The sequence below is a fragment of the Lethenteron reissneri genome, chromosome 24 (genome assembly GCF_015708825.2).
Source record: "Lethenteron reissneri isolate LAM-NWPU_2019-01 chromosome 24, ASM1570882v1, whole genome shotgun sequence".
Lineage (NCBI taxonomy): Eukaryota > Metazoa > Chordata > Hyperoartia > Petromyzontiformes > Petromyzontidae > Lethenteron > Lethenteron reissneri.
The window spans coordinates 16,690,066-16,706,665 of record NC_083802.1 but is presented as its reverse complement, the minus strand read 5'-3'; the positions used below and the strand labels follow the sequence as shown (position 1 = coordinate 16,706,665).

The following is a 16,600-nucleotide window of genomic DNA, read 5'->3' as shown; positions in this document are numbered from 1 at the left end:
TGAGCGAGCGAGCAGCCGGCCGGCGCGTCCTGACGAGCAGCGTTCTCGAGGGTTGGTGGTGGGGGCAGTGGGGGGGGGGGGCAGTGGGGGGGGGGGGCAGAGGGGGTGAGGGGGGCGCAGTGGGGGACCGTCGCCAAAAGCGTGGTTCTCGGGAGACCGCGCAAGGTCGACCCTGGGCACCGCGGAGGTCGTTGGCTCAGATAATCGTTCACTGCTGCCTCCGCACGCACGCACAAACACAAAAGACAAAGATCCCCCGTATAGGCTTAACAGACTGTTGGGACAAGTGCTGTTAGCGAGCACCTTTGAAGGCCGGCAACTCACACGAAGGGGTGGGTGGACAGCACCACGCTCGGTCGCCTCGTCTCGCCAGTGGCGATGTTTACACACCGCACCAAGTACTCCTTTCAGACTGAGTCGACCTAGGGGAGGCCCAGGACCGGTTCAGGTAATCGTCACCGGTGTTGGCCGTGAGCGGAAATTGAACTACCGTCGTTGGGTTTGTAGCGCAGCGCGCTAACCGCTATCCCACCGCACGGACACACACACACACAGCACTCACGGACACACACACAGCACTCACGGACACACACACACAGCATTCACGGACACACGCACGCACACGCACGGCGTGTGGTGTACTCCCCCCGGGGCACGCCGCACAAAGGGTGTACACATTCATGCACGAGTTGTCAAAAGTCAAAGTGCCTCCACGCTCGAATCAATCGGTCGCCCTCCTCCCACATCTTACAAGCAGCCACTGCTTAGACTCCATGGGGTTCAAGTGCCGGGGCTGTCGAGAGAAGGGGTCAGTGGGTGTAGTTTGTCCTGAGCCTTAGATCTTAGGGGTGGGAATGGTGGGTGGGAGGGGGGGGGCTCAGAAATAACTGATGAGGTCTCATCTGAAACTTGCCCCTGGGGTCTCCAGAACGTTTTCGGAGGCCCTCTCCGCTGTGCCACAATTCGGACGAAATCTCTGTGGCACGAGGTCGTGGCGATTCAGGGCTCACTCACAGGCAGGATCGTACATTTAAGTACGTACGTACGTTTAACTTCTTTCGCACCGTACGTAGCCAACCGTGCTAATCGGAGGGGCGGGGGAAGAACAACAAACTGTAGGTCTCCGTGTGAGTCTATGTGCATGTGTATGTTGAACTTCTTTCGCACCGTACTAGCAAACCGTGCTAATCGCTGTGTGGCAAGTACAACACATTAAATACAACAAGCAGTTCTAAAGAAATTAGTTTCCAATCTAGATTATTTTAAAGTGCATAGCTCCAAGTGGCTTCCTCATGTCGGAAGGAAGAGCGTTCCAGACGGCCGCGGAAGCGCGTCTGAACGCACGTGACGCAGTTCGAGCTGAAGCTCCGATCAGGAGAGACGTTTCAGAATTCAGCCCTAGCTAGATGTCCGAAACTCCGTTATCAGTGTTGTATTCTCTGTCAAACATCAAGGTGCCTCACGATACAGGCACGGTGGTGACCAGGTGATGGCAGTATAACAATTGATTGTTGAATCTATCTGTGCAGAGTCTGGAGTGGTATGCCCTCATATGTGTGGTGGGTTTTTCTCCAGGTACCTTATGTACGTGTCTGTATGTATTTTGAACTTCTTTCACACCGTACGTAGCCACATTTTCCAAACATCCCCAATGTAACAGGGCCCTCCTGATAACGGTATTCAGACTCTGTGAGGCTTTCCTTAATAAATAAAGGTCATGGCTATTATTGTTGTTGTTATTATTATTGTTGGACCTAAAACCCATCCCTAGAACCCGCACTGGCTGTTCCCAAGAATAGAAGTAGATCCAGCGAGGCCGTCGCAGAGCGATGAAGCATCATGGTCGAGAAACCCCCGCGACCGACACGGCGTGGAGATGCCCTCATCCAGCAGTGGACCGACAAAGGTTTGTACCCAATGTTGTGCACACACATTCAACTTTCTCTCCGTCACTGCATCATCATTATTACTTGTACCGCTTCTCATGTGGGCTTTCAAACAATAAACAAACGAAAGGCAACCTTCTGCCTTGAGCCATTCTTCAAGCAATCCATTCACAATCAGTCCCGGGTTAGCCTTCCCCAATTAGGGACAAGTCTCGACAGCCCCGAGAGAGGGGGGGCGGTTCAACTCCGCACTGCTGCCCCCTATTTCTTGCGACCCCATGATTCTGCAGATTAGTTGCCCCTAATTGATTCCGCGACAGCGCATTTTTCATATTTTAGCACTGCCTATCGGCCAAGCGCCATCAGTCAATTATAAATATGTAGACTATTTTTTATTGTAACAGCTAAGACTCACTGAGCTATGCAACTATTTTTTCAGAAGCGACCTGGCCACAAATAATCGCTCAACGAAGTGGCTTATCACGTGGAAATGTATATCAGCTAAACACTCTAAAACGTACGTTTCTAAATGTAGAGGCAAAAAGCAGAGGACACGTATAAAAATCCACGCGACCACGGAGAGAGGACATGCCAACTCCAACTATACAGGCGTCAGTGTCAGGATCGAACCCACGACCTCCTGTATACCTGGTGAAGTAGTTAACATCGCGATCTAACCCAAAACAAACTCTATTATGGAGGAGAGGATAAAATGAGGCGACTGCCCGCCGGTGCCCGAGTGAGCGCAGCGAATACACGAGCAGTGGATCAGGCGCATTACCGTGGGACCGGTTTTTTTCCCATAAAGAAAGTGGAATAAATTGCACCGTGAGCTTAGGGAATGAGGTCAGTTCAAATGAAACCTCGACTTTTATGAAACCACCCCCCCCCCCAAAAAAAGATAATTCTCACAACGCAGCGCCGTGGAACATAATAGGACCAGCAAAACCCAGCCTGGGCTTGTCCGCTCCCAGTGAAACAGACGACGAGACGCATTGAAATTAATTGGAAGACAAAATCCCCACTTAATATAAGAGAGCTTCTGCAGTTTCCCCGAACACGGCACAAGGAACGCACCAGTGAGTGAGTGAGTGAATGGGTGAGTAAATGTACAATTGAATTAAATAGTTAAGGTATGAGTGAATGAATAAGTGATTGAGCGAATGGACGAGTGAGTGAATACATAAGCAAATTAATGAGGTAATGAATAAGTCAGTGAATACATCTACGAATGAGTGAGAGGGTAAGGGAATGGATGGATGGAAGATTGGATGAGGACTTGCATGAGTAGATGGTTAGGTAAATGAGTGAATGAATACATGGTTAATACCAGATTGTGGTGGTGATACACGCTTTGTGACCAAGTTGACTCAAGAGTTGGGGGTTGACAGACCACGCAGAGATGGAGTTGTCACGTGTGAGAAACATCCACCTACATTTCAGTTGAGTGCCTGTATGAGGCAGTACAGGAAGTATCTGATCTATGAATAGTCTCATCTTGCATGCGTGGATGTTTAAGTACTACGCTCTATTTATTTCAGCAAGTAAAGCCCACTGAGCTGTATAGTTCTTTTTCATAAGCAACCAGGCCATAAATGATAGCGCAACGAAGTGGCTTATCACGTGAAAATGTATTGCGGCCAAATACAGCACGCGTCAGGGTCGGGATCGAACTCACGACCTCCTTGAATACCAGGCGAGGGAGTTAACATCTCGTGGAAATGTATAGCAACATTAGATGTCCTCCCACGTGCAACATTCCCGGACAGAAACCCCTCCTGTGCGAGGCTATCATCGGTGAAACAAATGGAAAAAAAGCAGAAGAGAAGGGTGCCTCTTTATCGCGTGACAGTCGCATAGCAGAGTGTGTGGCAAGTGCGTCCCGCTACCGACTGAAGGTTAGGAGGCCAACGAGCCCACTTGGGGGAGAGGCCCTGGGAGAGCATCTCTGGCGTGGGCCGTTCTCCAGCAATGTGCGGGGGTGGATCGCCCGCTGAGGTTTCCGATCGGATTCTCCGTCTCACGACGATGTGCCCATCGCACAAGTTGGAATAAGTGAATAATATATATCATATAAAGTAATCATGGTAATTGTAAACAACAACAAAAAGGCTCATGGCAAGTGGGACCAACAGCTGATTACAACGCAGCCGCCGGTTGTGGCCGTCCCAACGTAACGGCAACTCGTGCGGAACTATCGACAGAGTCGCAGATTTCCATCTCGGAAATCCGCGACGCACCGCGGATATTCCCCGCGTCCAGCACGAGCGCAGGAGAGATCGCTCCTCGCACGGGGTTGGGATCCCGGCACAAAAGACAAAGATCCCCCGTGTAGCCTTAGTCAGACTGTTGGGGAAAGTGTTGTCCGCGAGCGAACATCTATTAAAGCCGGCTCGGCACACGAGCGGGTGCGTGGCCAACACCACGCCCGGCCGCCTTTGTCTCCCTTCATTGCTGACGTTTACATATTCCACCAGGTGTTCACTTCAAGCTGAGTCAACCTAGGGGAGGCCCCAAGACCGGTTCAGATATATTCATCGGCGATGTTGGTCGTGAGCGGGGAATCGAACTCGGTTCGCCGAAGGCGTAGCGCAGCTCCCCACTAATCACTCCACGACCACTCCCGGCACACACAAACACGCGCGTCTCTGCGTGACACATGTCATCATCGTCATCATCATCATCGTCGTGTATATTATTATCATTATGAGGGCGTGGATCGTTTGGCACCAGCTGATAGAGATGCGTGTCGATGCAATGAAACCCTTCCGCGTGACGGCGCTCGGCACGCGAGACGACGTTTCGTGACTTAGCCGCCTCGGTTGCTAAAGGAGGTGGGGAGGGGCGCGGGGGGAAGGGGGGGGGGCGCAGTTGGGGGATGGGGCAGAAGTAGGTTGCCTTTTGGATGGGGAGTGGGAGGGGAGGGAAGGGGAGGTGGGTGGGAGTGGAGGTGGATGGGTGGTAGGGAAGGGAAGGGGACGCGAGTGGGTGGAGGGAGGGGAGGTGGGTGGGTGGGTGGTAGTGAAGGGAAGGGGACGCGAGTGGGTGGGAGGGAGGGGAGGTGGGTGGGTGGGTGGTAGGGAAGGGAAGGGGACGCGAGTGGGCACACGATATCCTCGGCACGGATAGGGGCGACTGCCTTCCTCCGGGCGATGTGCCATTCCAGGCTTTTTGCGAAGCGCCGCTCGAAAGTAATTGCACGTGATCCCGCGACGCTTCAGCTGCTGCTGCTGGAGACTCGGGTGTCGCAGCGCGTTACATCGTGAAGCCCATTAAAGCTCGCTCGCTCGCTCGCTCTCTGCCCGCTCGGCGGAGATAACTCCACGAGACATCTCACTCGGGCAGGCGGTTGCGGCGGCGTCTTGCGGCGGTGCGCGCTGTGAGCTACCGCGCACCCCAACCCCACTCATGCCGACCAAAGAGACCCGACCACCACAGCCGAGCACCGCTTCACGGTGCAATCGCAGTTGGTCAAATATGCAATGTGATGTCGCGCGAGACTGCTTCACCCGGGCTTTGTTAATGCTTTGCGGCGTGCATTGCCCTTGTGCTGTCCGCCTTTTTGCCGTTCTTTGCTCGGCGGCACCGGTGACTCTGTCTGGTGTACGTCGATCATTTGCAAGGACGATGCATATACGTCGTCAGAACCGCTTCTTGTTGTTGTGTTCAGTTTGTTGTTTTTTCTCCCGCACCTCCAATTATCACAGTTGGCTACGTACGGTGCGAAAGAAGTTCAACATACAATACGTACATCCAAGTATATTTGTTTGCACGCACACACACAAAACTCAAATCCCCCGCATAGCCTTAGCAGACTGTCGGGGCAAGTGCTGTTAGCGAGCAGCACCTATGAAGGCCCGCACGGTACACGAGCGGGTCGTTGGCCACCACCACGCCCGGCCGCCTTTGTCTCCCCAGTGGACGATGTTTACACATCGTACCAGCTACTCATTTGAGGCTGAGTCGACTCACTCGCACACACACACACACGCGCACACACACGCATACGCACACACACAACAACAACCGCCATTCGCCACTAAGTGGCGGTGACGTCACCACGACGCTTGTGCCAGACCATGTGCACCTTGAGGCCACGTGAAGTGTCGAACGCCCGCTAGCAGGAGGTCACGGGGCAGACCCAGGTGCCACGGGTCGACTGACTGAGATAACCGAGATGACTGGCTGATGCACCACCTGTGCCCCCTACTGTGCCAACTTGCTGTGCTTTAGCCACCCGGCGCTCCGCACGCACACACATTCGCACACAAAGATAAAGATAAAGACCCCCCATATAGCCTTAACAGACTGTAGGGGCAAGTGCTGTTAGCGAGCACCTATGAAGGCCGGAACGGTACACGAGGGGGTGGGTGGCCAGCACCACGCCCGACTGCCTTTGTCTCCCTAGTGGCAATGTTTACACACCTCACCAGGTACTCATTCGAGGCTGAGTCGACCTAGGGGAGGCCCGGGACCGGTTCAGATAATCGTCACTGGTGTTGGCCGTGAACGGGAATCGAACTCGGGTCGCAGGGTTCATGGCGCAGCGTGCTAACCGTTACACTATCGCTCCCCACATTCGCACACACACACGCACGCACACACACACGCACTCTCGGCCCCCGGGGCGTTACCTGACTTGCTCGGGCTCCATCCCCACCAGGAGCTGCCCGTCGACGGCGAGCAGCTCGTCCCACACCCTCACCGCGCCGCCCTTGCCCGCGGCCCCGCGCGGCCGCACGGACGTCACCCACACCTGGCCCACGCTGCGCCGCAGGGCGGGGGCCCCGCGGCCGATGCCCTCCGCCTGGCACGGCGGCTTGCAGAGGAGCAGCTCCGCTGGGGAGGACCCACCGGCGGCGGACAGACACACGGATGCGCGTTCGTTCGCACGTGGGTTTTCGGTTTTTTTTTGCCACGAGTAAAGTGTGGTTCGTGCAGACTTCATTTCTCTCTGCACAAAAAGTGGCTATTTTGGTGTTTGGACATATTAACACATGCTGTTATATTGACAGAAAGGGTTCAACCTATGTATTTAGTTTTCATGCTTTGATACTGGCAATAAAAGGTCCCGTGAGATAGCTGCTCACTCAACCCGAGCTATAAATACTCTGATATGTGCATTGTCTTTGTACTGTCCGGCTTTTGGCGTTCTTTTGCCTGACGCTGGTGAGACAAGGCCATGAAAAAGGATGTCTCTGGTGTAGGCCAATCAGTTTAAAAGAGAACGCATCATTTTATCAGAGCATGTTTGTTTGCACGTTTTGCCATAGGTACGCGCGGTTCACGCAGACTTGGTTCCTTGCAAAAGGTTTCTATTTGGTGTTTGAACATCTGAACACATTCTGTGTCATTGCCGAAAGGGTTAAAATCCTATTCTTACTCTTCACACATACAGAACCTATTGTCAGAAACGCCAATCCAAATTGAAGCTATAATGTTCTAAGCTCTGTTCGTCTCTACAGCTGTCTGTAACGGCGAAGGAAGAGGGGTGTAGAAGGGGAACGATAGCGCTTGTAAAGATGATCCAATATGAATTACATTTTGTAATTACATTGCGTTGCGATTAGGGGCCACAGACCGTATGCCTGCACAATAAGTATAGATTCGGTGAAAAGAGAATTGGAGGCTGCTTGAACCGATGGGTGTTTAGAGTAATGGTCACGGGTAGGTCTAGTGTCAAGGGTAGAGTTAGTGTCAAGGGTAGGGCTAGCGTCAAGGGTAGGGCTAGCGTCAAGGGTAGAGTTAGTGTCAAGGGTAGGGCTAGCGTCAAGTGTTTGGTTAAGCATCAGGGATAGGGTTCGTGGGGCGAGCTCTCTCTGGCAACGTTGGTGCAATCCACGTTCCTGGGGGCTCAGCTCCGGCCAGCACGCGCGTAAACCACCGGCCCCCTCACCCCCCTCACCCCCCTCACCTGCCTCACCCCCCTCACCTGCCTCACCCCCCTCACCACCCTCACCTGCCTCACCTGTCTCACCCCCTCCCCCCCCGTCACCTGCCTCACCTGCCAGCGGCGTGGTCATCGCCAGGGCTCTGGCCGGGGCCGCGGGGCACCGCAGGTAGCAGGGTACGCGGCCCAACTCGATGCCCAGCTCCTCGGGCTCCGTCGCTTCCCGGTCCACGGCGCCGCCGGGCGCGGGCGACGCCGACGACGACGCCGACGACGACGACGGAGCCATCGACGACGAAGAGGAAGAGGAGGTGGAGCAGGAGGAGGAGGAAGAGGCTGGGCACCCGTCGCTGCGCCCCGAATTTGCCAGCGTCACCGTCACCACCTCGTAGCGGAAGCGACCGCCCCGCGCCCGGCCGGGTCCCCCCGTGCGGTCGGGGGCCGACGCCGTTCGGCGGAGGAGCAGCAGCAGGCCGCCGGGGTCAGCGGTGGGGTCGCGCGGATCGTCCGAGTCGCTGGGGTCGGCGTCGAGCGCCGGGGTGCCGCGGTGGACGTTGCGGTCCCGTCTCCCGGCATCGTCGCCGGCGAATCTGCTGTGAGCGGCGTGAACAAAAAAGTGACGAACGCGATCGTTGTTGTTTTTTATTCCTGCTGCTGCTGCTGTTGTTGTGATCTATGGGACCTTTTTTGACGGTATAAAAAAATATTTGAAAAAAAAAATAAGAACACGTTTATTATAATTTTTATTATTCTATTATTTCTATATTTTTCAATTATTTTATTTATTTTTTACCTACGTGACTTTACCGAAAATCTAAGAGTATGAATCCTTGCAGTCACGAAAGCTTCAAATCTAGAATTAGGTTTTTCCCTTTCAGGCAATGAAAAGAGGTGTTAGGATGTTCGAATACCTTTCGGCAAGGCCTTCAAGTCTGCGTTAACCACACGTACTTGTGGAAAAAACATGCAAACAAACATGCTCTGATGATAACATGCGCGTCGTCTCTGAAACTGATTGGGCCCTACACCATCAGCAGTGTTCGACCACAGAACGCCAAAAGGCGAACGACACGAAGATAATGCAAGCAGCATAATCCTTTCAGCTCGGGTCGAGCAGTTATATCGTATTGTTGTTATTGTTCGTATCTCCTGATTAGGACGCACGTGCGTTGTTATGCCCGTCAGCCCAGGAACGCCGAACTGAACCTCGACTTTTCGATTTAAAGCTTTTGTGACTGCAGGGATTTATCTTCTTGGTTCTTTCGGTAAAGTCACGTAGAAGGGAAATAATAAAATAATAAAAATAAAATATAAAAAAATAATGCTCACGACGTTTCGGCCACAACGCAAGCAGAGCAGCCGTCCTCAGGTGAAGACCAGGTCTGTCAGACGCTGTCTCCCCGACAGACCTGGTCTTCACCTGAGGACGGCTGCTTGCGTTGTGGCCGAAACGTCGTGAGAATAATTTTTATTATTTTATTACTTCCCTTCTACGTGACTTTACCGAAAGAACCAAGAAGATGAACCTCGACTCTTTTTTTCAGAAGGGTCCTGTCACGATCTTGCAGCAGGGGGCGATGCTACTGATGCTGCTGTGTGCGTGTGTGTAATCCCGTTGTGTGACATTTGCTGATTATTTATAGCATTCATCGTCGTCAGGAGTCATGTTGCTATCCACGATTGGATGGAGGCCTTCCCCATGCCATCACGATCTTTCACCATCCGATTAGCACGGTTGGCTATATACGGTGCAAAAGAAGTTCAACATACATACATACAAAGACAAAGATCAAAGATCCCCCGTATAGCCTTAACAGACTGTAGGGGCAAGTGCTGTTAGCGAGCACCTATGAAAGCCAGAACAGTACACGAGGGGGTGGGTGGCCAGCACCACGCCCGACCGCCTTTGTCTCCCTAGTCGCGATGTTTGCACATCGCACCAGGTACTCATTTAAGGCTGAGTCGGACTAGGGGAGGCCCGGGACCGGTTCAAATAATCGTCACTGGTATTGGCACCTCCCATGAGCATGGTTGGCTACGTACGGTGCGAAAGATGTTCAACGAACATACATCCGCATATCCTGCGGTGTAACAATCCACGCAGTGTCCACGCCGGTCTCAAAACCACTCCGCCAAGGTGAAGTTCCTCTCTTTACGCGTTCCATTGCCCCTGGCTGACACGCCGTTGTTATTCTTGACCCATCGGCCATCGTCAACTTCGCGCAAGGAAGATGACCGATAGATAAATACATTTTAAAAACAGCTCAAATGAGGACGTGTCCTGAAAAATCAAAAAGCCGCTCGATAACTCACGACATCTCATCGTGGTGAAAGCGTGCTTGCGTTGAGAATAGGCGGATTAAAGGTACGGAATCTTTTCATTGTGCTGACATCTGTGTGGAGATGACGCGATAACAACACGATGGTAGCGTGTTGTAATGTCCATGTGTTATCTTCATACAGATAGATATATTTATAATGTGTGTGAGGCTTAGAATGTTTTCCAGGACACCTTTAGAATTATATATATATTCTAGATTTGAAGCTTTCGTGACTGCAAGGATTCATGCTCTTAGTTTTTTTCGGTAAAGTCACGTAGGTAAAAAAATGAAATAAAAATTAAAATAAAATAATAAAAATCACAGATCGTGGACCGTGAGTTGATCGGTCCACGTTCTGTGATTTTTATTATTTTATTTTTTATTAATTTTAATTATTTTTTTTTATATATCTTTATCTCCGTTAAGATGGCTTCTCTTTGTTGTTGTTCTTGTAATTTTGTCTGCTGCGGACACAAACGAAACCCACCACCATCCCTGCGCTGACGAAAGGCTCAGTTCGTCGGGATGAGGCTCCTCTGGGCACCGCCGTGGTATTTAAAACTTTGTTTTTTAAAACTTTGTTTTAAATTCTCGGATATTGAAGCGAAGGTGGACCCCCTATAGCGTGCGCGTGTTTTTGTCTGAATCTCGCTGTCAATCGGGTTGCTGCGTAACGAAAGGCACGTGGTTACGCCAAAAGATAACCCGCATCTCAAACTCGTCTGAAATCATGCCGCTGCCATCCGTGACATTTTCCTTGACGAACAAGGGAATTATTTTAGTTTAGGGGCCGTCCATTAATGACGTCACGCACCTGGGGGGGGAGGGTTGAAAAATATGACGTCACGTCAAAATGCGCAACTTTAAATAAATATAGACAACACGTTCTACTTCAATAAATATACTTTTTAATAAATGTTTTCTCCTACAATACCAAAGTGCAGCAGCGCCACATTAAATACGCACTACAATGACAATAGTTTAAAGCGATTTGAAGCATGTTTTATTTTGGGGGGGGGGGGGCAGAGCGTTGTGACGTCATATTTGAGGGGGGGTCTGACTTTTCGTGACGCCGTGTGACGAGGGGGGGGGGGTCAAAAATCGTCCAAAATCGCATGACGTCATTTATGGACGGCCCCTTACAGTAAATGCCGGGTGGGAGGAAGGGGGCGGTAGCGGAGGGGGCAAATCCCGTATGGGGTACAGGATATTAAAAGCGAGCGTACGACAACAGTGCGACTGCTTTCAGCGAAGTCATCCACAACACTCGCACCCACCCTCCTTTGATACTAACGCCCCGTTATTTGCACAGTTGGCATGCAAAAAAAAACCCAACCTCTAATGCTACACAATCAGCTCTTGGGCAAAAGAATTACGTAAAACTAGCACAACCTTTTACGAACGAATCATAGTCCCATCTTCTGCCGGATAATGAGACGCGCACTTTCTTCCACCGTTTGTAGATTGAAGCAAAAGTTGGGGGTGGGGTGGGGGTGCGCTTTCGTGTGCGTCTTACTTTCCGCGGCCCACAAACGTTTGGGGTGCGTGTTACTTTCCGCAGCGTCTTACGATAGGGGACAAAACAGTAGGAGGCCCAGACTTTATCCGAGTTGACAGCAGCAGAGCTAATAATAGGGGTTTTCCACAATACTTGTGGTCAAAATGAAAACAAAAACACACTCTGATGATATATGCATTGTCTTTGAAACTGATTGGTCCACACCAGAGACGGCTTTCTTTTGAGCCTCGTCTCAATTGGTGCTAGACCAGAGGACGCAAGCGCTCCCAAGATTGAGCTTATGAGTTTGGCTCTCGGCCCGTGGTATTCATCTCCGTCATCATGGCAATCGTCTCCACTCTATTGCCATGATGATCGTTACCATCACCATCATTACCACCACCACCACCGTGATTATCTCAATCATTATCTCCATTGTCATCATGATCACGATAATATCTCCACAATTATGATGACCATCACCATTATTACCACCATGATCGTCTCAATCATCAACCACAAAAATCATGATCAGAATTTTCATGATGATCACGAGCACGTCATCATCACCACCACCGATATTTTCACGATCACGACCACTTTCGGGTTGATGAAAAAAATCCGCCCTATCTGACGAGGCTGCATCATCAACAATCATCATTTAATTCAGAGTTCTTCATTTTAAATGGACGGTACTTTCCCCTCTCATGCGACCGTGGAATTCCCAGCAAGATTTCCAACGGAGATGAGAGAAGTCGATACCCATGCGCCAGCATCAGTGTCTGCACAACACTGAGTGACGGACTCTTTTCATGAGCGCGCGCACACGCGCATATATATAGTGTCATCCGTCAGCGCAGGTATCAATTCACGAGACAAAAGTAGTGCGGTGGAGAGATGGGGGTCCTCCCGCGCGTGTAAACAAATACGCACGGCTATTTTTAAACGGACCTCTTTTCCAATTTTGGCATTGCCACCTCCCCCGCCCCCCCAAGCCTCAAAGAGAGACCGCTCCCTGCTGCCGATCGTCTCAACGTCTGAGCTGCCCACAAATAAAAACCGACTTCTCCCCCCCCCCCCAACCACGGCTTGAATCGCTCGCTCGCGGCAACGCCACCCAAACGACCCCATGCGAACGACCCCAATGCCCACGGACGGTCAACCGGCAAACTGAAATGGCCCAGCGACTGCTATCCCGCTGGTTGATGGCGATGTTTACCACACACCTGCGACCAGGTGGTCATTTGAGGCCGAGTCAACCTAGGGGAGGCCCGAGACCGGTTCGGATCATTGTCACCGGTGTTGGCCGTGTGCGGATATCGAACCGAGGACACCGGGTTCGTAGCGCAGCAGTGCGCTAATCGCCACACTACCGCTCTCCACGCGGGCGTGACCACCACCAGCACAGCTAACTCCACGCACACACCACCACAACACCACAACACAACACCGAGCCACCACCACCACCACAACACCACATTCGCGCCACTCCCGCTCCCCCTAAGTCACACACCCCCACCGCCTACATCTTGTTACCACCATCAACACACAGCGAGTCACACGACCACCACCACCACCGATTCCCATCAACGCCGACTCAAGTGACTGTGCAACTTCCCTCACTCCACCGTGACTCACGCCGCCACGCGGCTCACACCCACGTGTCGACGACTCGCAGCACGTGCGAGACCACGTGCCCACACACTGCGCCGCCCTATTAGCGTCAACGCGTCACACGCCCGGTGCGTTAAGATGTCCCCTCTTTTTTGTTAGTTTGTTTTACCAATCAACTAAATAACTGAGCTCCAAGATTCCCATTGTCAGGAGGGTCCTGTCTGGGAAGTCGGGCCGGCTTGCAGTCATCAAGCTCTGAGTGCTGTATGGTCACGTTGGAGATACTCAAGGGGCTATGTGTGTGTGTGGGGGGGGGGGCTATACCCCCCTAAATTAACATCAGTGCCCCCCTCCCCATCCAGAGGTAGTTCCTCGGGGTAGCGACTGGTGGAGGGGGAGTTGGGGGGGGGGGGCTCAACTTTAAGTTCACAAGGACATCGCTTCCTTCCCTTTGCCAGATCCTTCAGCGGTTGATTCGATCGTCTATGACCAAACCGGCCTGAACGCATTCGGCCTGGGAAGCTAAGCAGGTTGAGCCTGGTTAGAACCACGGATGGTAGAAATTCCTGGGAATGTCGCAGGCGCCGTTGTGTGCTCGTGCAACGGGGTGGCCAGGAGATGGCAGTGCAGCGACGGATTGCGCAACGCGTCTGTGTGAGCCTTCGAGTAATTCCCCTCGATCGGCTTTGTCGGAGAGTTGTGTGGAGAGTCAGGTGCACGTGTCTGAATGTACGTTGGACTTCTTTCGCACCGTACGTAATCAACCGTGCTAACGGGAGGTGCGGGGGAAGCACAACAAACGAAACACAACAACAACGACGAAAAGGAGAAAGAGGAGGAATTCTAAAGAGATGATGATTTACTCTTGTGCGGAGAGGCGACCTCACCTGGAGGCTTCGTGCAGCTCCGAGTCGCTGCCGCTGAGAGGTCTCCCGGCGAGACGCGACGCGAACAGCCGCTTGAGCCCCGAGAGGAGAGGCCGCGGGGAGAGGGACGAGGGAGGGCCGGGATCCCGGCTCCCTGCTCGGCCCACCCAAGACATGGCTACTCCTGGGCGCCCCGACGGGGAACAGAGGACGGGGAACAGAGGACGGGGGCGAGGGGGGGGGGGTGCCACTCCTGGGCTTAGAGGAAGCAGCTGGGGGATGGAAGCAGTTGACTTGCTCCGGGGTCGTGGAGCTGGATCGGAGTTTTTGTTGACGTTTCTTCTTCGAGGCTTGCGAGGATTCCTCGAGGGTCAGAGACCTCTCAGGATGGAGTATCTCATTGCTGTTGTTCGTCGATGGCGGCGGTAGGTGGGTGTGCTTGCGAGGTTGAAATCCTTGTTTTTACCGTGGTCCATGACCTGCCTGGCTGGCTTTGTCCTGCTCGAGTCTATGGGGGTTCCCTCCAAGGTGATCGTCTCCTGTGGAGTCGACGGAGTTCTGCCGTGGTTGCCTTTCGAATGTCGTCTCGTGCCCGCCGTCCGTTCGTTGCCCAACCGCGCGTCGAACTATCACGCAAGGGCTGTTTTGACTTCTGCCGGTCAATAAATAAATAGTCGCGTGCATTTCTCAACGATATTTAACAATGAGGAGGAGGAGGAGGAGAAGAAGAAGAAGAAAAAAATGTGCTTAAAACAAAAACAACAAAAAAATACGGCCGCTATTTCCTGCTGATAGTCCTGCACGCGCCGCTGGTCCCCACAGCCTCGAGCGCGTGGGTACATTGCGAGCAACCCCCCCACCCCCCCACCCCCCCACCCCCCACCCCCCCCCCCCCCATGCATCACTTCTTGAGATGTTTGTTGACGCAGCGTCGGCGGGTGGTGCACAAAGCACGCACAACAACAACACAAACGCTCAACACGTCCGTCAATAACAGCGTGGCCCTAAAAAGAAGGTAAAAAAAAAACAGGCCACGTTTCGGGGAATTCCTCTTATTCATAAAATAAAAAAATATATACACCTTAATTTGTTCGTCGAAGAAGAACAACTGTAGTTGATCCTATGTCTGAATGCAATGCGCTATTAATTTAATTAACTTACATCAATACATTTATTTACTTAAATGGATAGCATGAAAGAGATCACAATCCCAAAACTCACCAACCTCTCACCCACCAACTGAGTCCATGGCTTGACCGCGTCTGTGTGCGCGACAGTCTGATACCGCATACCCCTACAGGATAGCCTACACGGCACATACGTCGCATGCTATGCTGTTCACGCACACGCACGCACGCACGCGCGCGCTATACGCGCTGGCCTGGCTATTCCACGTTGCGATGACCGTGTGTGTGCCCGAGTGTCCGGGGCTGTAGTGGAGAGAGAGAGGAGGGAGCGGTGGAGCGTTGGAGCGTTTAGGGGGAGCGGGGTAGAGGGGGAGGAGAGCAAAGGGGGGGGGGGGATTTGTGTGCGTGACGCTGCGCTCACCGAAACGGGAAAGGCCACGCGGTCATTCGCTAGGGACGGGTGCGCGCGCGCGTGAGTGAGTGGTGAGCGGTGGCGCAGTGGTTAGCGCGCTGCGCTACGAACGTGGCGACACGATGTTCAATGCTTTCCCGCTCACGACCGACACATGTCCTGGGACTCCATTTGGTAGACCCAGCATTAAATTAGCACCTGGTGTGGTGTTCCAACGTCAAAACTGGGGAGACAAAGGCGGCCGGGCGTAGTACTGGCCACGCTATCCCCTCGTGCGCCGTGCGGGCTTTCATAGGTGCTTGCTAACAACACTTGCCCCAACAGTTCGTCGGAAGCTATACAGGGGATATTTGTCTTTGGGGAACGGTGGTGCAGTGGTTAGCGCACTGCGCTACGAACCCGACCACCCGAGTTTGATTTGCGACCGTTCACGGCCAAATGTCGGTGACGAACATTTGGACCAGTTCTGGGCCTCCCCTAGGTCGACTCGGCGTTAAACGAGTAAAAGGTTGCGATGTCTAAACAAGCAATCATCACCAGGCGCGGTAGTCACGCGAAGCGAAGTCTTTTTTCGTTTTCCGATATTAAACTATGATTAAGCTAATCAACTACTATTTTGCAAAACAATTTGTTACCATATAAGGCCCACTAAGTTATATAGCTCTTGTTCAGAAGCGACCTGGCCACAGATGATAGCTCAACAAAGTGGCTTATCGCGTCGAATATATATAACAGACAAATAAACTTAACGCATGTTTTTCTAAACGTGGAGGAGAAAACCCAGAGGACCCCGATAACAATCTACGCGACCGCGGGGAGAGAGACATGCACACTCCGAATATACAGCAGGCATCATCAGGGTCACGTAGGTAAAACAATTAAAATAAATTAAATCACGACGTTTCGGGCGCAACACAACACGTCGTCATTTAATTTATTTATTTTTACCTACGTGACTTTACCGAAAAAAACAAAGAGGATGAATC

At 52.3% G+C, this 16,600-nt stretch overlaps 1 protein-coding gene across 1 annotated transcript in view; it reads right to left on the bottom strand.

The window, feature by feature from the left end:
- LOC133346351 (uncharacterized) overlaps positions 1-14,910 on the bottom strand; it is a 93,379-nt gene extending 78,469 nt beyond the window's left edge. The window contains exons 1-3 of the mRNA XM_061557847.1: positions 14,097-14,910; positions 7,891-8,369; positions 6,521-6,725 (exon numbers count right to left, since the gene is read on the bottom strand). Coding sequence (XP_061413831.1) covers positions 6,521-6,725; positions 7,891-8,369; positions 14,097-14,251 — 839 coding nt within the window. The 5' untranslated portion in view covers positions 14,252-14,910. The remainder of the gene's footprint in view (positions 1-6,520; positions 6,726-7,890; positions 8,370-14,096) is intronic.
- Between the last annotated feature and the right edge of the window lie 1,690 nt (positions 14,911-16,600).